General features: G+C 39.5%; 1 protein-coding gene and 1 non-coding gene across 5 annotated transcripts in view; one reads left to right on the top strand and one right to left on the bottom strand.

Moving 5' to 3' along the window:
• The first annotated feature begins 1 nt into the window (after position 1).
• LOC114083716 (MOB-like protein phocein) overlaps positions 2-17,670 on the top strand; it is a 38,785-nt gene continuing 21,116 nt past the window's right edge. The window contains exons 1-4 of one of the 4 annotated variants that reach the window (XM_027924966.2): positions 131-242; positions 875-1,039; positions 2,004-2,093; positions 2,173-2,412. In XM_027924966.2, coding sequence (XP_027780767.1) covers positions 240-242; positions 875-1,039; positions 2,004-2,093; positions 2,173-2,223 — 309 coding nt within the window. In that variant the 5' untranslated portion in view covers positions 131-239 and the 3' untranslated portion in view covers positions 2,224-2,412. Of the gene's footprint in view, positions 243-874; positions 1,040-2,003; positions 2,094-2,172; positions 2,413-11,360; positions 11,508-16,994; positions 17,058-17,670 lie in introns of those variants that run through there. The other 3 variants (XM_027924967.2, XM_071618963.1, XM_027924964.2) reach the window with 3 other exon arrangements.
• On the bottom strand, positions 15,817-15,889 carry Trnav-cac (transfer RNA valine (anticodon CAC)). The gene has a single exon. It is a non-coding gene; the product is annotated as a tRNA-Val (tRNA).

Below are 17,670 nucleotides of genomic sequence, written 5' to 3'. Positions count from 1 at the left end.
TAGAAAGAGCGCCTCTTTTCTTCCGCCTCCCAGCCCTCGCGTCAGTGGCCTGCGCTGAGTCCTTGGGACGAATCACGGCGCGCGCTGGCGCGGCCGCCCTCTCTCCCGGGGGCGGGGGCGGGGCAGGGTCCATCGCGCGTGCGCGCGGGACGGTCTTTTCACGTGTTCCGAGGGCCGGACTGCGGGTCTCTTTGCGGCGGCGGCACGAGAGCAGAGTCCGAGCTGCGGCGGCGCGAGTCATGGTGAGTCCTGCGTGGCCCGGAAGCCGCCGGATCCTGCTCGGTTAGGATCCAACGGGGAGTCCCTAGCGGCCCTCTTTTGGGCCTGGTAGGTGATATGGTGGGCCACTTGGTGACCGCCCCCACCTGTACCCCGGGGAGGCGAGCCCCGCTCGACCCCTTCCTCCACCGCGAGTTTTTTGGACGTACGCGTTCCGCAGGCGTGGTGGGTAGGGGGCGGGAACTTGGACGCGTGCGTGGCTGCCAGCCTGCTTCTGCGGGGCCTTCGTGGGTGTGTGTCTTGGAGAAAGAGCATGGCCTCAAGTAAAAAGATTGACCTTCATCGTTTCCTGAAAATGTCCAGAAAACCTGAGGACGGAAAATATTTGACCTTGGAATGAAACTAAGGTTACCCCTAAAAATAGACTGGTTGCTGATGGCGAGAAGCCACAACGACCCTAAAGGGACATAGGGAATGGGAATTAAACTTGACGTATAAAGCGGAACGTTCAAATTCACCTCCTGTGAATAATATAAATTTTGGTATTAACTTTGAACTCCAGAACATGTTAGATGTAATGCTTATAGTGGTGTGGTCTGTTGAATGTAATTTACATAGTGTTGTTTCAGCTCTTTTAACATTTTTTTTTAAACAGGCTGGACAAGCATTTAGGAAGTTTCTTCCACTTTTTGACCGAGTATTGGTCGAAAGGAGTGCAGCCGAAACTGTAACCAAAGGAGGCATTATGCTTCCAGAAAAATCTCAAGGAAAAGTATTGCAAGCAACAGTAGTAGCTGTGGGATCAGGCTCTAAAGGAAAGGTAAATGGGCCACAGTGTGGAACTAATATTTTTGTGTGCATTGCAAGAAAAAGAAGAAAGAAAATCTTGTGTTATTTTCTAGGTAATCTCTAACCTTATTTTAATGAAAGTGATTGTAAAATAATCACTTTGCTTGTTTTATATGATAGGGATTTCCAGTGTATTGAAATTGTCCTTATTTCCAGTGTTGAAATTGTCCTTAGCTTTTTAGTAGGTTCCTTATGATCGTTTTCTTCAAATTCTAAATTTTTGACTAGACAGAAGGTTATGTCTCAAGAAGTCACTGGGTTTTTTAACAATTCACTGAAATTAACTCCAATCATTGACCTTTGTTGGCATACCTGTGAAAGGAACAGTTGACCTTATCCTTGTAAATTTTCTCCAGTTAACTGTGTAGACCTCCAGCTTTTAAAAGTGTCGGACAGTAAATGCTTTTATATATATTTGGGAGTCAAATATGATAACCACATTGTTCCAGTCTCCTCAAACTTAGTTCTACTAAGGAACTGTCCTGGAATTAGGAATAGGAGGACTTTCAAGAAATCCTTTTATTTCACGTGTCCATAGATTATGTTAATATTTAACAATTTTAAAGTTAGGTTTGGTTAGTTAAACTTTGCTTTTCCAGTAAAATTCCTTGGGCTTTTACCCTTTAGTCAGAACCTGAGTTTCAGTTGAAGTATGTTCCTTATTGCAAATTAGGATTTTAAAGTGATGTTTTTGTTGTGAAAAACTGCAATTCTAGTATAAAGTAGCCACCCAGTTACCTTCATTAAGTGAGGGTTGGGATTGTTTCTCAGCGGTAGAGCACTACCTACCATATGCAAGGTGCTGGGTTCCATCCTCAGCACCACATGAAAAAACAAAAGTATTGTGTCTAACTACAAAAAAATAAATATATATTTTTTAAAAAGTTAAGTGTTAACTGGATGTATTTGCTGATAAACATCTTTATTATCTTAAGGGTGGAGAGATTCAGCCAGTTAGTGTGAAAGTTGGAGATAAAGTTCTTCTCCCAGAGTATGGAGGCACCAAAGTAGTTCTAGATGACAAGGTATGTAAACTTAATAGTTCTAAAAAGAAGTTAAGTATTTGCTCTTAGCTGTCTTAACTAATAGTTTCTCTATTTGCAGGATTATTTCTTATTTAGAGATGGTGACATTCTTGGAAAGTATGTAGACTGAAACAAATCACTGTTGAAATGGCATCCTATGAAGCTGCCCATTCCACTGAAGTTCTGAGATCTTTCATCATGTAAATAATTTCCATGTGTCTTTTATAATAAACTGATGATAATCTAATAACATCCACTGTCTCAAAATCTTAGTTTCCCCGTACTTGTGTAAACATTTCCAAATAAAATATGTAATGAATGGTTAGTCTTTATTTTATAACTTAAGGTGGTTTAGAGTTCTCCAGCTTATGCTTTTTTCAAGTAATCTAGAAAATTCTGAGAAAGGAGGTTTCTAGATAGATGACTTTTCATGTTGAATTTAACATAGTTGTTTCATCCTGATACAAAGCCATGGATTTATACTTTTAAAAATTCTGGCTTAAATATAACAACCTTGTAGTATAGTCTTTGGTTGATGAATCCATTGTTTGGGTTTTTTTTCTTTTTTTAATGCCTCGTTTCTTAATTTTTGTGTTGAAAAATTTATTTCCTGAATGAATATTTCCAGTTTTCAAAACAACACTACTACTTAATCTATTTGGCAAAAACATGCAAGGCGAGATATAGTCACTAACATAGGCTGAATGCCTTCTGTTTTCCAAGGTAGGAACTTTGTGGTGGTAATAATAAATAACCAAGGACACTCAGTAGGAAGTATCAAAGCCAGAATTTGGACTTCAAGATGCTATTTAAAACTTTATCCTTTGGCTTTTGCTAGCTACTTCTGAGCATTTAGAACACATTATTTGAATTAATTCTGCTGATCAACACTGGTATTGGGGAACAGGTAGTTCATTACTTACATATTTAGTATACCGTATGTTGATTTTTAAAAATTTTTTTTGGTGTTGATGGACCTTTATTTATATGCTGTGCTGAGAATTGAACCCAGTGCCTCAAACATATGAGACAAGCACTCTACCACTGAGCCACAATCCCAGCCCCCATAAGTTGGATTTAACAGAAAGAAAATGAAACATTTTCACTGAAGGAGATAAATAGCAAGAAATTTAAGATTCCAACCTCCCACCTCTTCAGTCCTTTTCTTCCTCCAGGGAGAAGTCTTTTCTTCTTTTCTGCTGTCCTCAATAAAGCTTCTACTTTCCACTCTTAAAAAAAAAAAAAGATTCCAACCTGTTCTAGAGTTAACTCCTAAGCAACAATCTCAGCTAATGGCTGTGTCTTTTGTACCAGGGATTGAACTGAGCCATATCCCCAGCCCTTTTTTTTTTTTTTTAATAGAGACAGTTGCTGAGTTGCTTAGGGCCTCATAAGTTGCTAATGCTGGCTTTGAACCCCAAATCCTCCTACCTCAGCCTCCCAAACCTTTGGGATTATAGGCATGTGCCAAAGTAGTATGTGCCATTAATATGTATATACATTTCTGTTTGTGTTGATGTATTTATTTTTTAGTTAGACACAACATCTTTCTTTGTGGTGCTGGGGATCGGATTGAACCTGGGCCGCACGCATGCCAGGCGAGTGCGCTACGCTTGAGCCACATCCCCAGCCCAGGCTAGATAGTTTTGAAGCCCAGGTTTACCTTCACAATTATTTCCCTTTTGAGCAAAGGTTGAAAAGCAACATAGTGGTCTGAAACATGCAGTTCCTAAATTTTTAAGACAAAGTTGTTTTCCCTATTTTAATCAATATTATTTATTTATTTAGTCATTCTGCTAGGCAAACATCACAATAGAATTACTTAAATGTTAATAAATTTATCTCCTGATTTAGTAGGTTTGGATGGGGCTTTCACATTTTATGTGTAACCAGGTAATTTCCAAAGATGAATCCAAGGTTTGAACACTTTGATCTCAAAACTTACTTGTGTGGGTAAGTTGGAGAAATGGGAAAGCCATGGCCTTGAAGTGTCCTAGGTTCTTTGTGACAAGCTGTGCTGTTGCTGCTTTATTTTAAAACTGGCAAAGCACAGCTTTAGGGAAGGTGAAGGTGAAAGTAGTGCTCTGAAGAATGAGCCAAGGGGGAGAGCGGCTCAAGGCCTTTTTGTGATACATTTTTTTTTCTTACAGTTTATCATTTTGACTTTTTCTGCTTAGTATGTGCAGGAAGTCATTTTGGTATAATTAATAGCCCTTTTGGCTCCTGGGTATTATCTCAAATTCTGAAGCGTTTACTACCTGAAAGTTCTTCCCATAGTTTCAAGTTTTTCTTTTTTTTTTTTTTTTAATGTTGATGGAATTTTATTTTATTCATTTACTTATATGTGGTGCTTAGAATCGAACCCAGTGTCTCACACATATAAGGCAAGCACTCCACCACTGAGCCACAACTCCAGCCCCTCAAGTTTTTCGTTTTTACTTTTGGCCTTAAATGGGGAGTGAACTCAGGAGCACTCTACCACTGAGCTATGTTCCCAGCACTTTTAGGTTTTTTTTATTTTGAACTGGTCTCACTAAATTGCATAGGTTGGCCTCAAACTTGCAATCTAGGCCCAGATTGAATTTTGTTTTGTCATGCTGGGGATTGAATCCAGGGCTTTGTGCATGCTAGGCAAGCACTCTACCAACTGAGTTATATCCCCAGCCCTTGTTTTTTAATATTTTGATCTTGGCTGTATCTGGAGATTTTCCTATTAAAAAATAACAGGCAATGTATCAAGCCACTTTACTCTTTTACAGATTAAGCCTAGTTCTTTAACCATGTAAAATTTAACTCAAGTTATGCAGAATTTCATCTCATTTAATGCCTTAAGACGTTGACTTGGAAAAACACCAATGGGCATTGTCTGGCTTGTGTGTCACTTCAAAAAGACCAGTTATTTAATAGTATTTTTAAGTCACTTTTTAATCATGTGGGAGGCATTGTAGGCAGTGAGGATTCAAGAACTGTAGGAGAGGCACACAATAAACAAATTAATAGCATGCTTTTCATGTGAAGAAATTGGAAAAGCTGCTTAGGGAATAACATAAGTAAGTACCCTGTTAAGAGGATAATACTGTGACTTGTCTCTTCTGATCATTCTACTTCCCAGAAAGTTAAACTATTACATTATCTGTTGCAACCTTAGTGGCTTTACACAACAGTAAACATTTCACACTATATATATGTAGATCAGAAATTGGGAGCTGGTCGAAGTCTGGGGGTCTAATGAGGCTGCCATTATCTGAAAGCTTCACTTGGGCTAGACAGTTTCAAAATACACTCACGCCAGCAAGTTGATGCTTTTGGCAGAAGCCCTCAATTTCTCACTACACAGACCTCTGATATGTCTGCTTGACTGACTTCACACTTGAAAGCCATGATCATAGGGCAAGAGACTAAGGCAGAAGCCCACTGTCTCATAACATCAAAAGTCACATTTCAACAACATCCTATTGGCTTTTCAAATCAGCCCTATTCAATGTGAAAGAATCACAGAAGTGTGTAAATACCAGAAGATCACAATCATTGGAGGCCAACAACTGCAGCCACCAATTTGATTAAATATTTTGGAATATTGCTAAGAGAGAAGTCACAAGAGTTTAGTATCATTTGCAGTCAGTTACCTAAGTTTAAATCCAAAAAAATTAACTGATAAATGTTCAGCAAATTTACTGAAGATGCATAAAATCATAAATGACACTGTTTTGTCCAACTGTGAATGTACATTATTACTATTGTTTTCTGCTGCTTCAACTTTACTCGGCCTGCAATGAAATTTCCTATATCTCATGAAAGTGCTACCCATACTTTAAAGCATATTTCAGCTACTTCTTACATTGTTCACTGGCTAAACTGTGCTTGACCTGACTTCCTTTAAGCCAGGATTGATGCTACAGTCCCATACTTGGCAATGCCCAGTAACAGAAAAAATGAACCATTTCTTTTGGCATCTCCTTTTGAAAACAAGAAAACTTTTTCCCAAAGTGCTCCATCAGACATCCTTAACATTTCTTTAGGATAAAATGGAGTTAAATGCCTACCCCATACTAATCATTGGCTTAAGCTAATAGGGATTTATCCCTCACTTGGAGATGAGATTTACCTTTCCTTGGTCACAGGAACAAACAGACAAGGAGCAAGATCCAAGTCTGTTTGCAAAGAGACTGCAAAAACGGAAGGGGTAATGAATAGGCAACCAACAGGAGCTGCTATACACTGGAGGCATTCTGTTTTGTAGTATAGTAATCTACATATTGCCCTTAAAGTCTTGGAGGAAAATCATAGCCTCTAAAACATTCATGTTTCTCACCATCTTACTCTGTACTTTGCATATGTTACTTGTTCACTCTTAATAGTCCTGTGCCTCGATGTTTTAGTCAACAACTGCATATAAAACAGTGTTCTTGTAAGATTATATTGCCTAGTGACCTCAGCCATTTTTGTTTATGCAAGTACACTATGATGTTCGGTCAATGACAAAATTGCCTAATGATGCATTTCTCAGAATGTATTTCTGTTAAATAAAGCAGAATTGTACTTTGATTTAAAAATTACCCAAAGTCACCAGGTGTGGGGGGCACATCCCTATAATCACAGCTACTTCAGGGGCTGAGACAGAAGAACTGCAAGTTCAAGGCCAGCCTATGCTATTTAATGAGACCCTATCCTAAAATTTTAAAAAATCATCAAGGCAGAAAGAACACTTCTGGATTTAACCTTCAGTATCCCTGTCTCTCATACACATACACACACACACACACACACACACACACCCTGAAACATACTTCCCAAAATGAATTTCATACTAGAGAAGATATTTTGAAAATTATGATACTTTAGATTTATAAAAATATTTTCTTCAGGAGACTTCTAAAACTGTTTAATATTAATTTTGCTTTTGTAGTCTGTTCAGTAGAGGAAAAGGACTATGTAGAACCTTCATTACAATTTAAGAAACTTTTTTTTTTTTTTTGGTACTGGGGATTGAACTCAGGGGCATTCAACCACTGAGCCACATCCCCAGGCCTAACAGGGTCTCAGTGGGTTGCTTAGCACTTTGCTTTTGCTGAGGCTGACTTTGAATTCAAAATCCTCCTCTCTCAGGTATGTGTGTCACTGTATCTGGCTACAAATTAAGAAGCTTTTAATTGATAACCTTGTTTGAAGTCTTAAACTTTTACTTTTTTTGGTGGTACTGGGGATTGAACTCAGGACCTTGTATATGTTAAGCAAGTGCTCTACCACTGAGCTATATCCCCCCAGTCTTTGTTTGAAGTCTTAGTCAAATGAATAGTCAATAGTCAAGTGAATCTAGATTGATTCTCAGTCCAGGGTCATTTTCTTTGGTTTATATTGCCTTTACCTGAAATATTCAAATAGGCTCCTTGACCTGAAATATTCTAGTAACTCTTCATTACATCTGTTATTACTGATTAAGTTCTTTTCTTCTTTTTTTTCCTGGTGGTGGTTGGGATCAAATCCAGGGCCTTGCACATGCTTAAGTAAGCACTGAAACACACATGACTGAGCTCATTTTAAATTTTCTTTTCCCCTCACCCCCAACATTTTTCTTGTTTGAAGATCATAATCTGCAGGCTGACAGAGGAATGAAAATGTGAAGGTTGTGAAGTAGAAACATTTCAGCCCTAAAGAACAAGGTTCTTCTGTGAACAAGGTCAGGATTGACATCACCATGCAAATTTATTGGACTTTCCAAAGAGAATGATGAGTATTTTTTTCCTGAGTTTAACATTTATTCATACATTTTTTTTTTACTTTGACACAAAATGGGCTGAAACTATTTAGCAAATCTGGAATTAATAGAACATTAAAATGACCCCCCCTTTGACTGTAGGTAACTACCATTTACACTCCGAGAAATTACCACACAATCTGTGGAATTTAAACGTAGTCCTTAGAATGAGGTAGAGTCATCTATAGACCAAGAGACATACCAAGAACTCTGCCTTTTCACAGATCCTTCCTCCATCTCTGGTAGGGAGGTAGTTTTTGAGTGTCATTTGTCCTAGGATGTTCTACATTTAGTGTTAAGAATTGCTGATCTGCACGTCTCCTTTGTTAAACTCTAAATAACATATGGTGAAAGTCTTGGGCTTTTCATGCTTGTACTTCAGTGCCTACCACATAGTGGGCCTTTTTTGTTTTTTTGCAGTACTGAGAATTGACACAGGTCCTCTGCATGCTGGGCAAGTGCTGTAGCCCTGAGCTACATCCCCAGCCCTTAATAAATATTTGTTGTATGAGTAATTTTTTTTCTTTGGTGGGGGTTACTTGAGGTTTAACCTAACTGAAACACATCTCCAACTCTTTTTTTAAAAAATTTTTGTTTTAGTTGTTGATGGACATTTATTTATTTATTTATTTATTTATTTATTTATATGTAGTGCTGAGACTCAAACCCAGTGCCTCATACATGGTAGGCAAGTGCTCAGCCACTTGAGCCCAAATCAAGCCCCCTAGCTCTTTTTATTTTTATTTACTTATTTAATATTATGTTTTAATTGTAGTTGGACACAATATCTTTATTTTTTTATTTTTATGTGGTGCTGAGGATCAACCCAGTGCCCCGCACATGCTAGGCAAGCGCTCTACTGCTGAGCCACAACCCCAGCCCCTCTTTTTATTTTTCATTTTGAGACAGGATGTTGTTGAGCTGCTCAGGGCCTCACTAAATTGCTGAGTGTGAAGATGACCTTAGGCCTGAGCCTAAGCAACTCCATTTAAAAAACCCCAGTTTGAAACCTCCAGTCTCATTAGGCACACCTAACAGAACCCTCCAGTATGGCCTCAGACAAGTTACTTCCTCTCACCCTGATAAACAGAGTGAAGCCTCTGGCAGGCTGTCCTCTCCTGATAAGAGGAAAGGTAAGAAGATCAGGGAGGAGACTACCTGTTTCTGACCCCAGGGTAAATAAGGATTGAAAGGGAGGGGGGGTCAAAAGCTCCCAAATTTGTTAAATAAAGAGCTAATGAATAGGGATTCAACCAGCCAAAACAAGGATGCACTCCGCATGATGAGGACCTGGACTGACTGACATCCCATCACTTGACAACGTTTTTCCTGATCCTCTGCATGATCCTCACTGCTCTCAAACTCTACCGCCTCTTCTGGACCCTTGTGACAGCTGCAACTTTTCCGTAGTACCTGACCCTCTCTTCAACTGGTTATCCACTCCACACCAGGAGAAGCCTGCCTTGGTTCCAGATCTGATCACCACAGTTTGAGTGAGTGTGCATCTGCTGGACATAAAGTCTAAGGTTAAGACCTTTGAATTTAGCACACAGAGGGAATGTCTGTCTTAGGCTGTCATGATTAAGTGTGTTTGCAGTGCTTATAATTAATCTAGAATTGTTTGCTGTGAATTGATTATGTCTATTGCAGTGCCTAACATTAAGGATTGTTGTTTTCTTGATTAAGAACCTATAGAGTGAAACTGTATTAATTTGAGTGAATAAAGCATTGAAAGGGGCAGAAGCACATGGAGATTCTTTATTTCTCCCTCTTGACTGCACATGTCGCAATTTTGCCCCCTTGTGACACTTAAGTTGGCCGTTAACTTGTGATCCTCCTGCCTCAGCTTCTAGAGTCGCAGGGATTACAGGCATGTGCCACCAAGCCTGGCAAATCTTTTAACAGATAGGAGCTAGTGCTAGGCAGAAAAAAAATAAGTCATTACTCTTATTTAAGAGTTACCAGTCTGCCTGGTTTGATGGCACACACTGTAATTCCAGCTATTCAGGAGGCTGAGGAAGGCGATCTCAACTTTGAGGTTAGCCTAGGCAATTTTTTTTTTTTTTGGTGGTGCTGGGGATTGAACCCAGGGCCTTGTGCCGGTGAGGCAAGCACTCTGCCAATTGAGCTATACCCCTAGCCTAGGCAATTTAACTAGACCCTATCTCAAAACAAAAACCAAAACAAAAATGGTGAGGCTGGGGATGTGGCTCAAGCGGTAGCCCGCTCGCCTGGCAGGCGTGCTGCCTGGGTTCGATCCTCAGCATCACATACAAAGATGTTGTGTCCGCTGGAAAAATAAATAAATAAATAAATATTAAAATTCTCTCTCTCTCTCTCTCTCTCTTAAAAAAACAAAAACCCAAAAACGGTGAATGGGGGCTTGGGATGTAACTCAGTGCTCGCAGGAGGCCCCAGGTTTAACCCCAAATACAGAGAAAAGAAAGTTTTTTTCCTTGAACCCAGGAAGCGCTTTACCACTTAGCTACATCCCCAGTCCTTTTTTAAAAAAACTTTTTGAGACAGGTGTCTCTCTAAATTATTTAGGACCTCAATAAATGCTGAGGCTAGCCTCAAACTTCTGATCCTCCTGCCTCAGCCTCCCCAGTTGCTGGGATGACAGTCCTGTGCCACCGGGCACCGGCCCGGATCTTAAGTTTTCTTTTTTTGGGGGGGCGGTGCTGGGGACAGAACCCAGGGCCTTGTGCATGCAAGGCAAGCACTCTCCAACTGAGCTATATCCCCAGCCCCTAACGGATCTTAAGTTTTCTAAACAGGATTTTTCTTTCTTTCTCTCTTTCTTCTTGTTTTTTTTTTTTTTTTTAACTTAACTTTAAAACTTGGAATCCTGGAAGAAGTAAAAATCCCACCATCAAGGACTACTCATTTCCTTCTGCTTCCGACTTCCAAAAACGCTAATTGTAAGTACACCTAACGTAAAATACCAGACATCCACTCTACATTTTATAATGGCCGTCTGCGTCTTCTATCTACGCAAACTTGTCATTGAAAAAGTCCTTGGCTTTGTAGACAGCAGGTGGCAAAATATTTAATAGTCAAATTTCCAGTCTAATTTCAGATTGGGTCGATTTCATGCAGATTCCTTATTATTTTTCCCAGACTGGTCCGTTTTCTACTTTGCTTCCCTTAGGTGGATTTTGGGGAGAATTAAGTTTCTTTAAATTTTTGCTTGCACATGGGTTTACCAAAACGGTCGCCATTGCGTAAACTCTTCCCTTGTAATATAATTAACAAGAGCCCAAGGGGAGGCACCTAAATGTGACGCAAGCCGTGCACACTGCCACAGGGGTCACCACCCTCGGAGCCCGCCCGCGGTCCTCCCCAAACCGCCAGTAAGCCCCAGCCTTCCTGCCACTATTTCTCCAAGTCGACACCGGAACCTCCCTCCCCCTGCCTAGCCCGCCCTACTTCAGACTCCTCCCTGTCTTCCCGTCCTGCCCCGCGCGGACTACGGCTGTTCCGCAGAGTGCCGCCCCTCCCCAGATTCCGGACCGAGAGTGCCTCAGCGCCCCGCCCCCCGCGCAGGCAGTCGTCCCCTACATCCGGGTACCGACTCGAGCCGCCCAGACTCTGGCACTATGGTCATGGCGGAGGGGACGGCAGTTCTGAGGAGGAACAGGCCGGGCACAAAGGCGCAGGTATCATCTCCACACCTTTCTTGCCAGGGAACTCTCGGTACCCAGCGGTGCCGCGCTTGCAAGCTGGCGGCCGCCGAGGGAAGGTTGGGCCCCGGCCGCGGGCGGGCGGGCGGGCGGGGGCACTGGTGCCCGGCCTGCTCTTCCGGAGCCGCAGCCCCTCTGTCTGGCTGAGGCGGCAGTGGCCGCCCTCAAGGCCTGCAGAGCTCAAAACTGAGTGGGGGCGTGAGGCGCGCGTGGCGGTGGGGAACAGGGGTGCCTGCCCCGGCCCCGGGCTGTAAGCCTGTCCGGCGACTGCAGGTAATGATCTTGGGGATGAGTTCCAGCTGACTGGCGCCGAAGGGGCGCGGCCAGCCAGGTGGAGACCTTGGGGTTTTCCTAGGGTCAGGGCCGGCGGTGTGGTAGGGGGTGCTAACACAGCCTACCTCCTCCCCGCTTCCATTGCCTACTTGCCTTGTGACGTACCTGCCGGTCTGCTCCCATCCAGCTTGTCTAGCCGGATGCGGGTGGCAATAATTTATCCTCCTCCGGTTGTTTGCCTTTGACCATCACTCCCTCTGCTTCCCTGCAGCTGTTTTCTGGTCCAGCAAGTTTTCAACACCAAGTTGCGACTTGTTAGATATCATTCTTTTTTTTTTTTTTTTTTAAATATTATTTATTTATTTTAAACTTTCCAGTGTTTTTTAGTTGTAGTTGGACATAATATCTTTATTTATTTACTTTCATGTGGTGCTGAGGATCGAACCCAGTGCCTTGCACATGCTAGGCAAGTGCTCTACCGCTGAGCCACAACCCTAGCCCCCTAGATATCATTCTTTATAAATTTCCTTGTTAATTTCAATGAAGCATAGTCAGGGAATGAACTGATTATAATCTCATCAACTTTTAGTAGAGCACTATTTGGGGTAAGCTGGTGCTTATTTAGGTATTGCTTCTTAGGATTTGCAGAAGATGGGATGCTTCCCTTAAAAAAATTGAATTGGCATTCATACTTGATTACTCTCCCAGCCAAAATGACTTGCCATAAAATAGATGCTCTAAAATCAGAAGAGCATGTTTAAAATGTAATTTTAAGAAAAAGTGATGAGTCAGAAAAGAAAACAGTCATGGAGCTATTATCATGTTTGTGAAAATAGATTTTAATTTCTTGTACAAAATTATGGAAAAGAGACTTTTCAGAGGGAGTTTATATATCTGCACCTCTTTCCAGATCCATTAAAGGTAAGGAAGCTGAAGCCTAGGGAAACAATTTACTGAATTTGCTTAAAGTTACCCGGTTAATTCACTAGTGACTTTAACAAGTTGTTTCTGCTGCTGTATTTTAGAATTGTTTTGAAAAGTTTTAGTATATAGTCACTTTGTCAGTTACTTCTACTGGCAGTTTTGCCTTCATACTACTGGAAATTTTGTAGGCTTTCTTTTACCATTTCTAAACTTTTTTTTTCCTTCTACAGGGTCTTTTCTCAGATAACTATTTCTTATTCTGTGGCAACATTGTTTCTGATTTTCTGATTTTTAAGTGATCAAGTTTCCTTTTTTTTTTTGATGGTGGGATAGGAACTGTGGACCTAGTATGGTAAGCAAGAGCTCTGTCACAGAGAGCCCTGGCCAAAAGTCCTTAATTTTGAAAATTTATTTTAAACAAATACTGTAAAATATCTGTTTGCTATGTTGTTATAAGAAAGCTACTTTGCATTTTTCCACATTATCACAAATCAAGGCTAAGTAAAATGTAGGAAGATTAAAAGAAAAAAAGACTTTAGCAGTATTCTTGTTTGTCACATGAATTTCCTTCAGTGAATATCAAAAATGATGTATTTAGAACTATAGTATAAAAAGTAGGTGATCTATCTTTCTACTTTTTTTTTTAATTGGTTAGACTGGAATGTAGGCACATAGTTGTTTTTCAATAAATATTAACGATTAGATGAGAAAAATTTCCCCCTTACCAGAGATTGAACCCAGGTTGCTTAATCGCTGAGCCATATCCTCAGCCTTTTTATTTTTTATTTTGAGACAGGGTCTCATTAAGTTACTGAGTCTGGATTTGAGCTTGTGATCCTCCTGCCTGAGCCCCTGGGATTAAAGGCGTGTACCCGGCAGAGCTAGATTTTTGGTGTCTCATAACATGTCTAAAATATCACAATTATGATAACTGGGGTTTGGCTTAATGGTAGAGTGCTCACCTCGCACGTGAGAGACCCTGGGTTTGATCCTCAGCACCACATAAAAATAAATAAACAAAATAAAGATATTGTGTCCATGTATAACTAAAAAAATGTTTTTAAAAAATGATGCAAAACTTTTTATTCCCAGTGAAATCATTAACATCTTTTCTATATAGTATTACTATGTATACTCATTAATATTTTTAAAACAAAATAATCTACAGTTTTTATTACCATATTGTTTTTTTTTTTTTATTTATTTGTTTAGTAGTGATAGGGATTGAACCCAGGACTTTACACATAATGGGAAAGTGCTCTTATCATTGAGCTACATCCCAGCCATAATCATTCTAATTTTTTAAATGAAAGAATAAGAAACATTTTTAAATGTGAGTCATGTAGGAAAAATTTAAAAACTGCTCTTTAATATTTAGATAATGTCTAAGGAAAGCCATCTGGGAACAAGTTCGAAAAGATTATTTTATTTATTGACATTTTTCCTTAATAAATTCAGTTCAATATTTTCTTTCAGATAGTACAACTATGAAAACTTAAACATTGGTGAAATGTTTAAGATAATTAAAAAGATATAACCATCACCTAACCTCAGAATATGATGTTGCTAATGTTTTTCTGTCTTCTACTTCCCCCAACCATCCAGAAATGGTGATTTCTTTATACTTTTAATATATGTGCATTATATCTGTAAATATATCTTGCATTTTCTTAAACTTTTATTCATGTGATATCATACACTGTATATTCTTCCAGTTGTGGGTTTTTTTGTTTTGTTTTTGATACCAGGGATTGAACTCAGGGCATTTGACCACTGAGTCACATTTCCAGCCCTATTTTGTATTTTATTTAGAGACAGGGTCTCGCTGAGTTGCTTAGCACCTCTCCCATGCTGAGATTGTCTTTGAACTGGCTATCCTCTTGTCTCAGCCTCCAGAGCCACTGGGATTACTGGCATGTGCCACCCATTGCACCTAGCCTTTTTTTTTTACTCAATGTTTTGAAGACTTGCCTATGATGGTTGATTCAAATTTATTGAACATTGATTCAAATTTATGGAATATTACTACCTTTTCCCCCTTCTCAGTTTTACCCCAGAGACTTTTATTGAAGACCAACTGTGTGTCAGGCATTGCTTACTTACTAAGAATATATAGGTACACTTTGCTGGAAAATCAGTCAAATCTATTAATCACTTAGCAGGGTTCACAGACATTCCCCTATCTATAGATGATTCAGAAATAGTACCAGGTGTGTCACAAAAACATCCCCCTTAGAAGAAGTCATTTGTGGAGCCCGAGTTGTGGCTCAGTGGTAGAACACTTGCCTCGCATGTGTGGAGGCACTGAATTCGATCCCTGGCACCACATAAAAATAAATAAAATAAAGGTACTGTGTCCATCTACAACTAAAAAAAAGAAGTCATTTGTCCAAATGCTATATAATCCTAGTTACTTGGAGACTGAGGAAGGACAATTCTAAATTCAAGGCCACCTCAACAATTTAATCTTGTCTCAAAATGAAAAAAGGGCTAGGGATGTAGTTCAGTGGTCAAAAGCCCCTGGATTTAATCTCCAGTAGCCTAAACCAGCAAACAAAATAATCGTCTTTTGGATACACACAGCCTTGGGGATCCAACTGGGATCTAACCCAGGACCTAGAACATGCCTAGTGCTCTACCCTTGACCTGGACAGCCAAATGGAGAGCTACTTGTTTTGTTTTGTTGTTGTTCTTTTTTTTTTTTTTTTTTCTTAAACCAGGTATTGAACCCAGGGATGCTTAACTTTTGAGTTACATCCCAGACCTGCTTATTTTTTTTATTTTGAGACAGGCTTTTCCTAAATTGTTTGGGGCCTTGCTAAGTTGCTGAGGCTGGCTTTGAACTTGTGATCCTCCTCCTCAGCCTCTTGAGTTTCTGGGATTATAGATGTGTACCACTATGCCTGGCTGGATGACTACTTTTTGATGGAGTTTGTTTTTATTTAGCAATTTGAAATTATCTGGAATTAGAATGATTTATAATATCTTTCTAAAATAACACTTATGGAGCCATAAATAAGCTACTTTAGGTAAGAAACTGATTTAGTTTTTTGATGCCTGGAGACTTTTTTTTTTTTTTTTTTGGTGGTGGTGGTGCTGGGGATTGAACCCAGGGCCTTGTGCATGTGAGGCAGACACTCTACCAACTGAGCTATATTCCCAGCCCTAGACACTTTTTTTTAGTGCAACTTTTTTTTAGAGGTGTTTAACTATCATCAACAAAAAAATGATAGACTCACCTCCCCAATTAAGTTATACATGAAAGGTTAATGGGAACCAGCTCTGAGAGATTTGTGGTTGAAAAAAATGTGATTTGTAGTTTGCTTGTCTGTTTATTTATTTATTTATTTTTGAGATTTTTAAAAAAATATTTATTTTTTTAGTTTTAGGTGGGCACAATATCTTTATTTTGTTTTTTTTTAATGTGGTGCTGAGAATCGAACTCGGTGCCTGACACATGCTAGGTGAGCGCACTACCACTTGAGCCATATCCCCAGCCCTGACTTGTAGTTTAATTTAAAAATAATCTTGATGTTCACCTAAAAACATTGACTAAAATTTTTTTTTGAAAAGAGGAGATATTTCCTTGTTCTTTCTTTTTTTAAAATATGTCTGTAGTTGTCGTTGGACCTTTATTTTATTTATTCATTTATATTTGGTGCTGAGAATTGAACCCAGTGCCGCACACATGCTAGGCAAGTGCTCTACCATTGAATCATAACCCCATCCCCTTTTTTTGGGGGGGTGGATACTGGGGATTGAACTCGGGCACTCAACCACTGAGCTACATCCACAGCCCTATTTTGTATTTTAGTTAGAGACAGGGGTCTCAGTGAATTGCTTAGTGCCTCACCATTGCTGAGGCTGGTTTTGCACTCACAGTCCTTTTGCCTCAACCTCTCCAGCTGCTGGGATTACAGGCATGCTCCACTGTGCCTGGCACTCCAGCCCCTCTTAATTTATTTCTTTTTTTTTTTTTTTTTAAATATTTATTTATTTATTTATTTATTTTTTAGTTTTCGGCAGGCACAACATCTTTGTTTGTATGTGGTGCTAAGGATCGAACCCGGGCCGCACGCATGCCAGGCGAGCGCGCTACCGCTTGAGCCACATCCCCAGCCCTTAATTTATTTCTGATAATCACATTATAAAGGCTTTTCTTCCTCTCTAGTGTGAGCTTTGGATTTTTATTCAGAATCAAAATTAATATTAATGCATCCTCTTTATAACTTTGTATATGTTTTAACCTTGAATTTATTTTTATAGGATTTCTATAATTGGCCTGATGAATCATTTGATGAGATGGACAGTACACTTGCTGTTCAGCAGGTAATAAGAGATTCTTTTATAACTCAGCCTAATTATTTTATTACCTCTTTGGCATAGTTAAGTATTTCTATTTTTTTTTTAAACAGCATAAACCAGGTTCCACTGAGTTAATGAAATGCCCATTTAAAACTTTAATCAAGCCTCATTTTAAGATGGTATATTAAACTATAGTCAATCTTAAATTCACTTTAATATGTTATTTTATACCAGACTAGAGTACTAAATTTGATTTTATAATGAACTTAACTCAAAATTATTTGAATGATAATTTGAATAACAGATAATTAAACAACATCTGCAGTTTGGGAAAAACAGTAGTACTTAGAGCCAATTATTAAGGATTGCATTAAGGGTTTAATAGAAGAGTGACAAAGAGTGAGGTGTAATAAGAGCTGGGGGTGTAGTTCGTGTGGTAGAGCATGTACAAGGCCCTGGGTTTGATCCCCAGCACTATAAAAAAAAGAAGAAAGAAGGTAAAACAACAAAAATAAAAGCAAGAAATTGGGGTATACTAGTAGATTAGGTATTAGTTAAGCTATAATTTTATTTGCTTTTAACAGTGCTAAGAATTGAACCCAGGCCCTCATGTGTACTAGGCAAGTGCTCTACCACT

This window comes from Marmota flaviventris, chromosome 11 (assembly GCF_047511675.1).
Source record: "Marmota flaviventris isolate mMarFla1 chromosome 11, mMarFla1.hap1, whole genome shotgun sequence".
Classification (NCBI taxonomy): Eukaryota; Metazoa; Chordata; class Mammalia; order Rodentia; family Sciuridae; genus Marmota; species Marmota flaviventris.
Note: the sequence above shows the minus strand (reverse complement) of the source record. Positions and strands in the feature narration are given on the sequence as shown.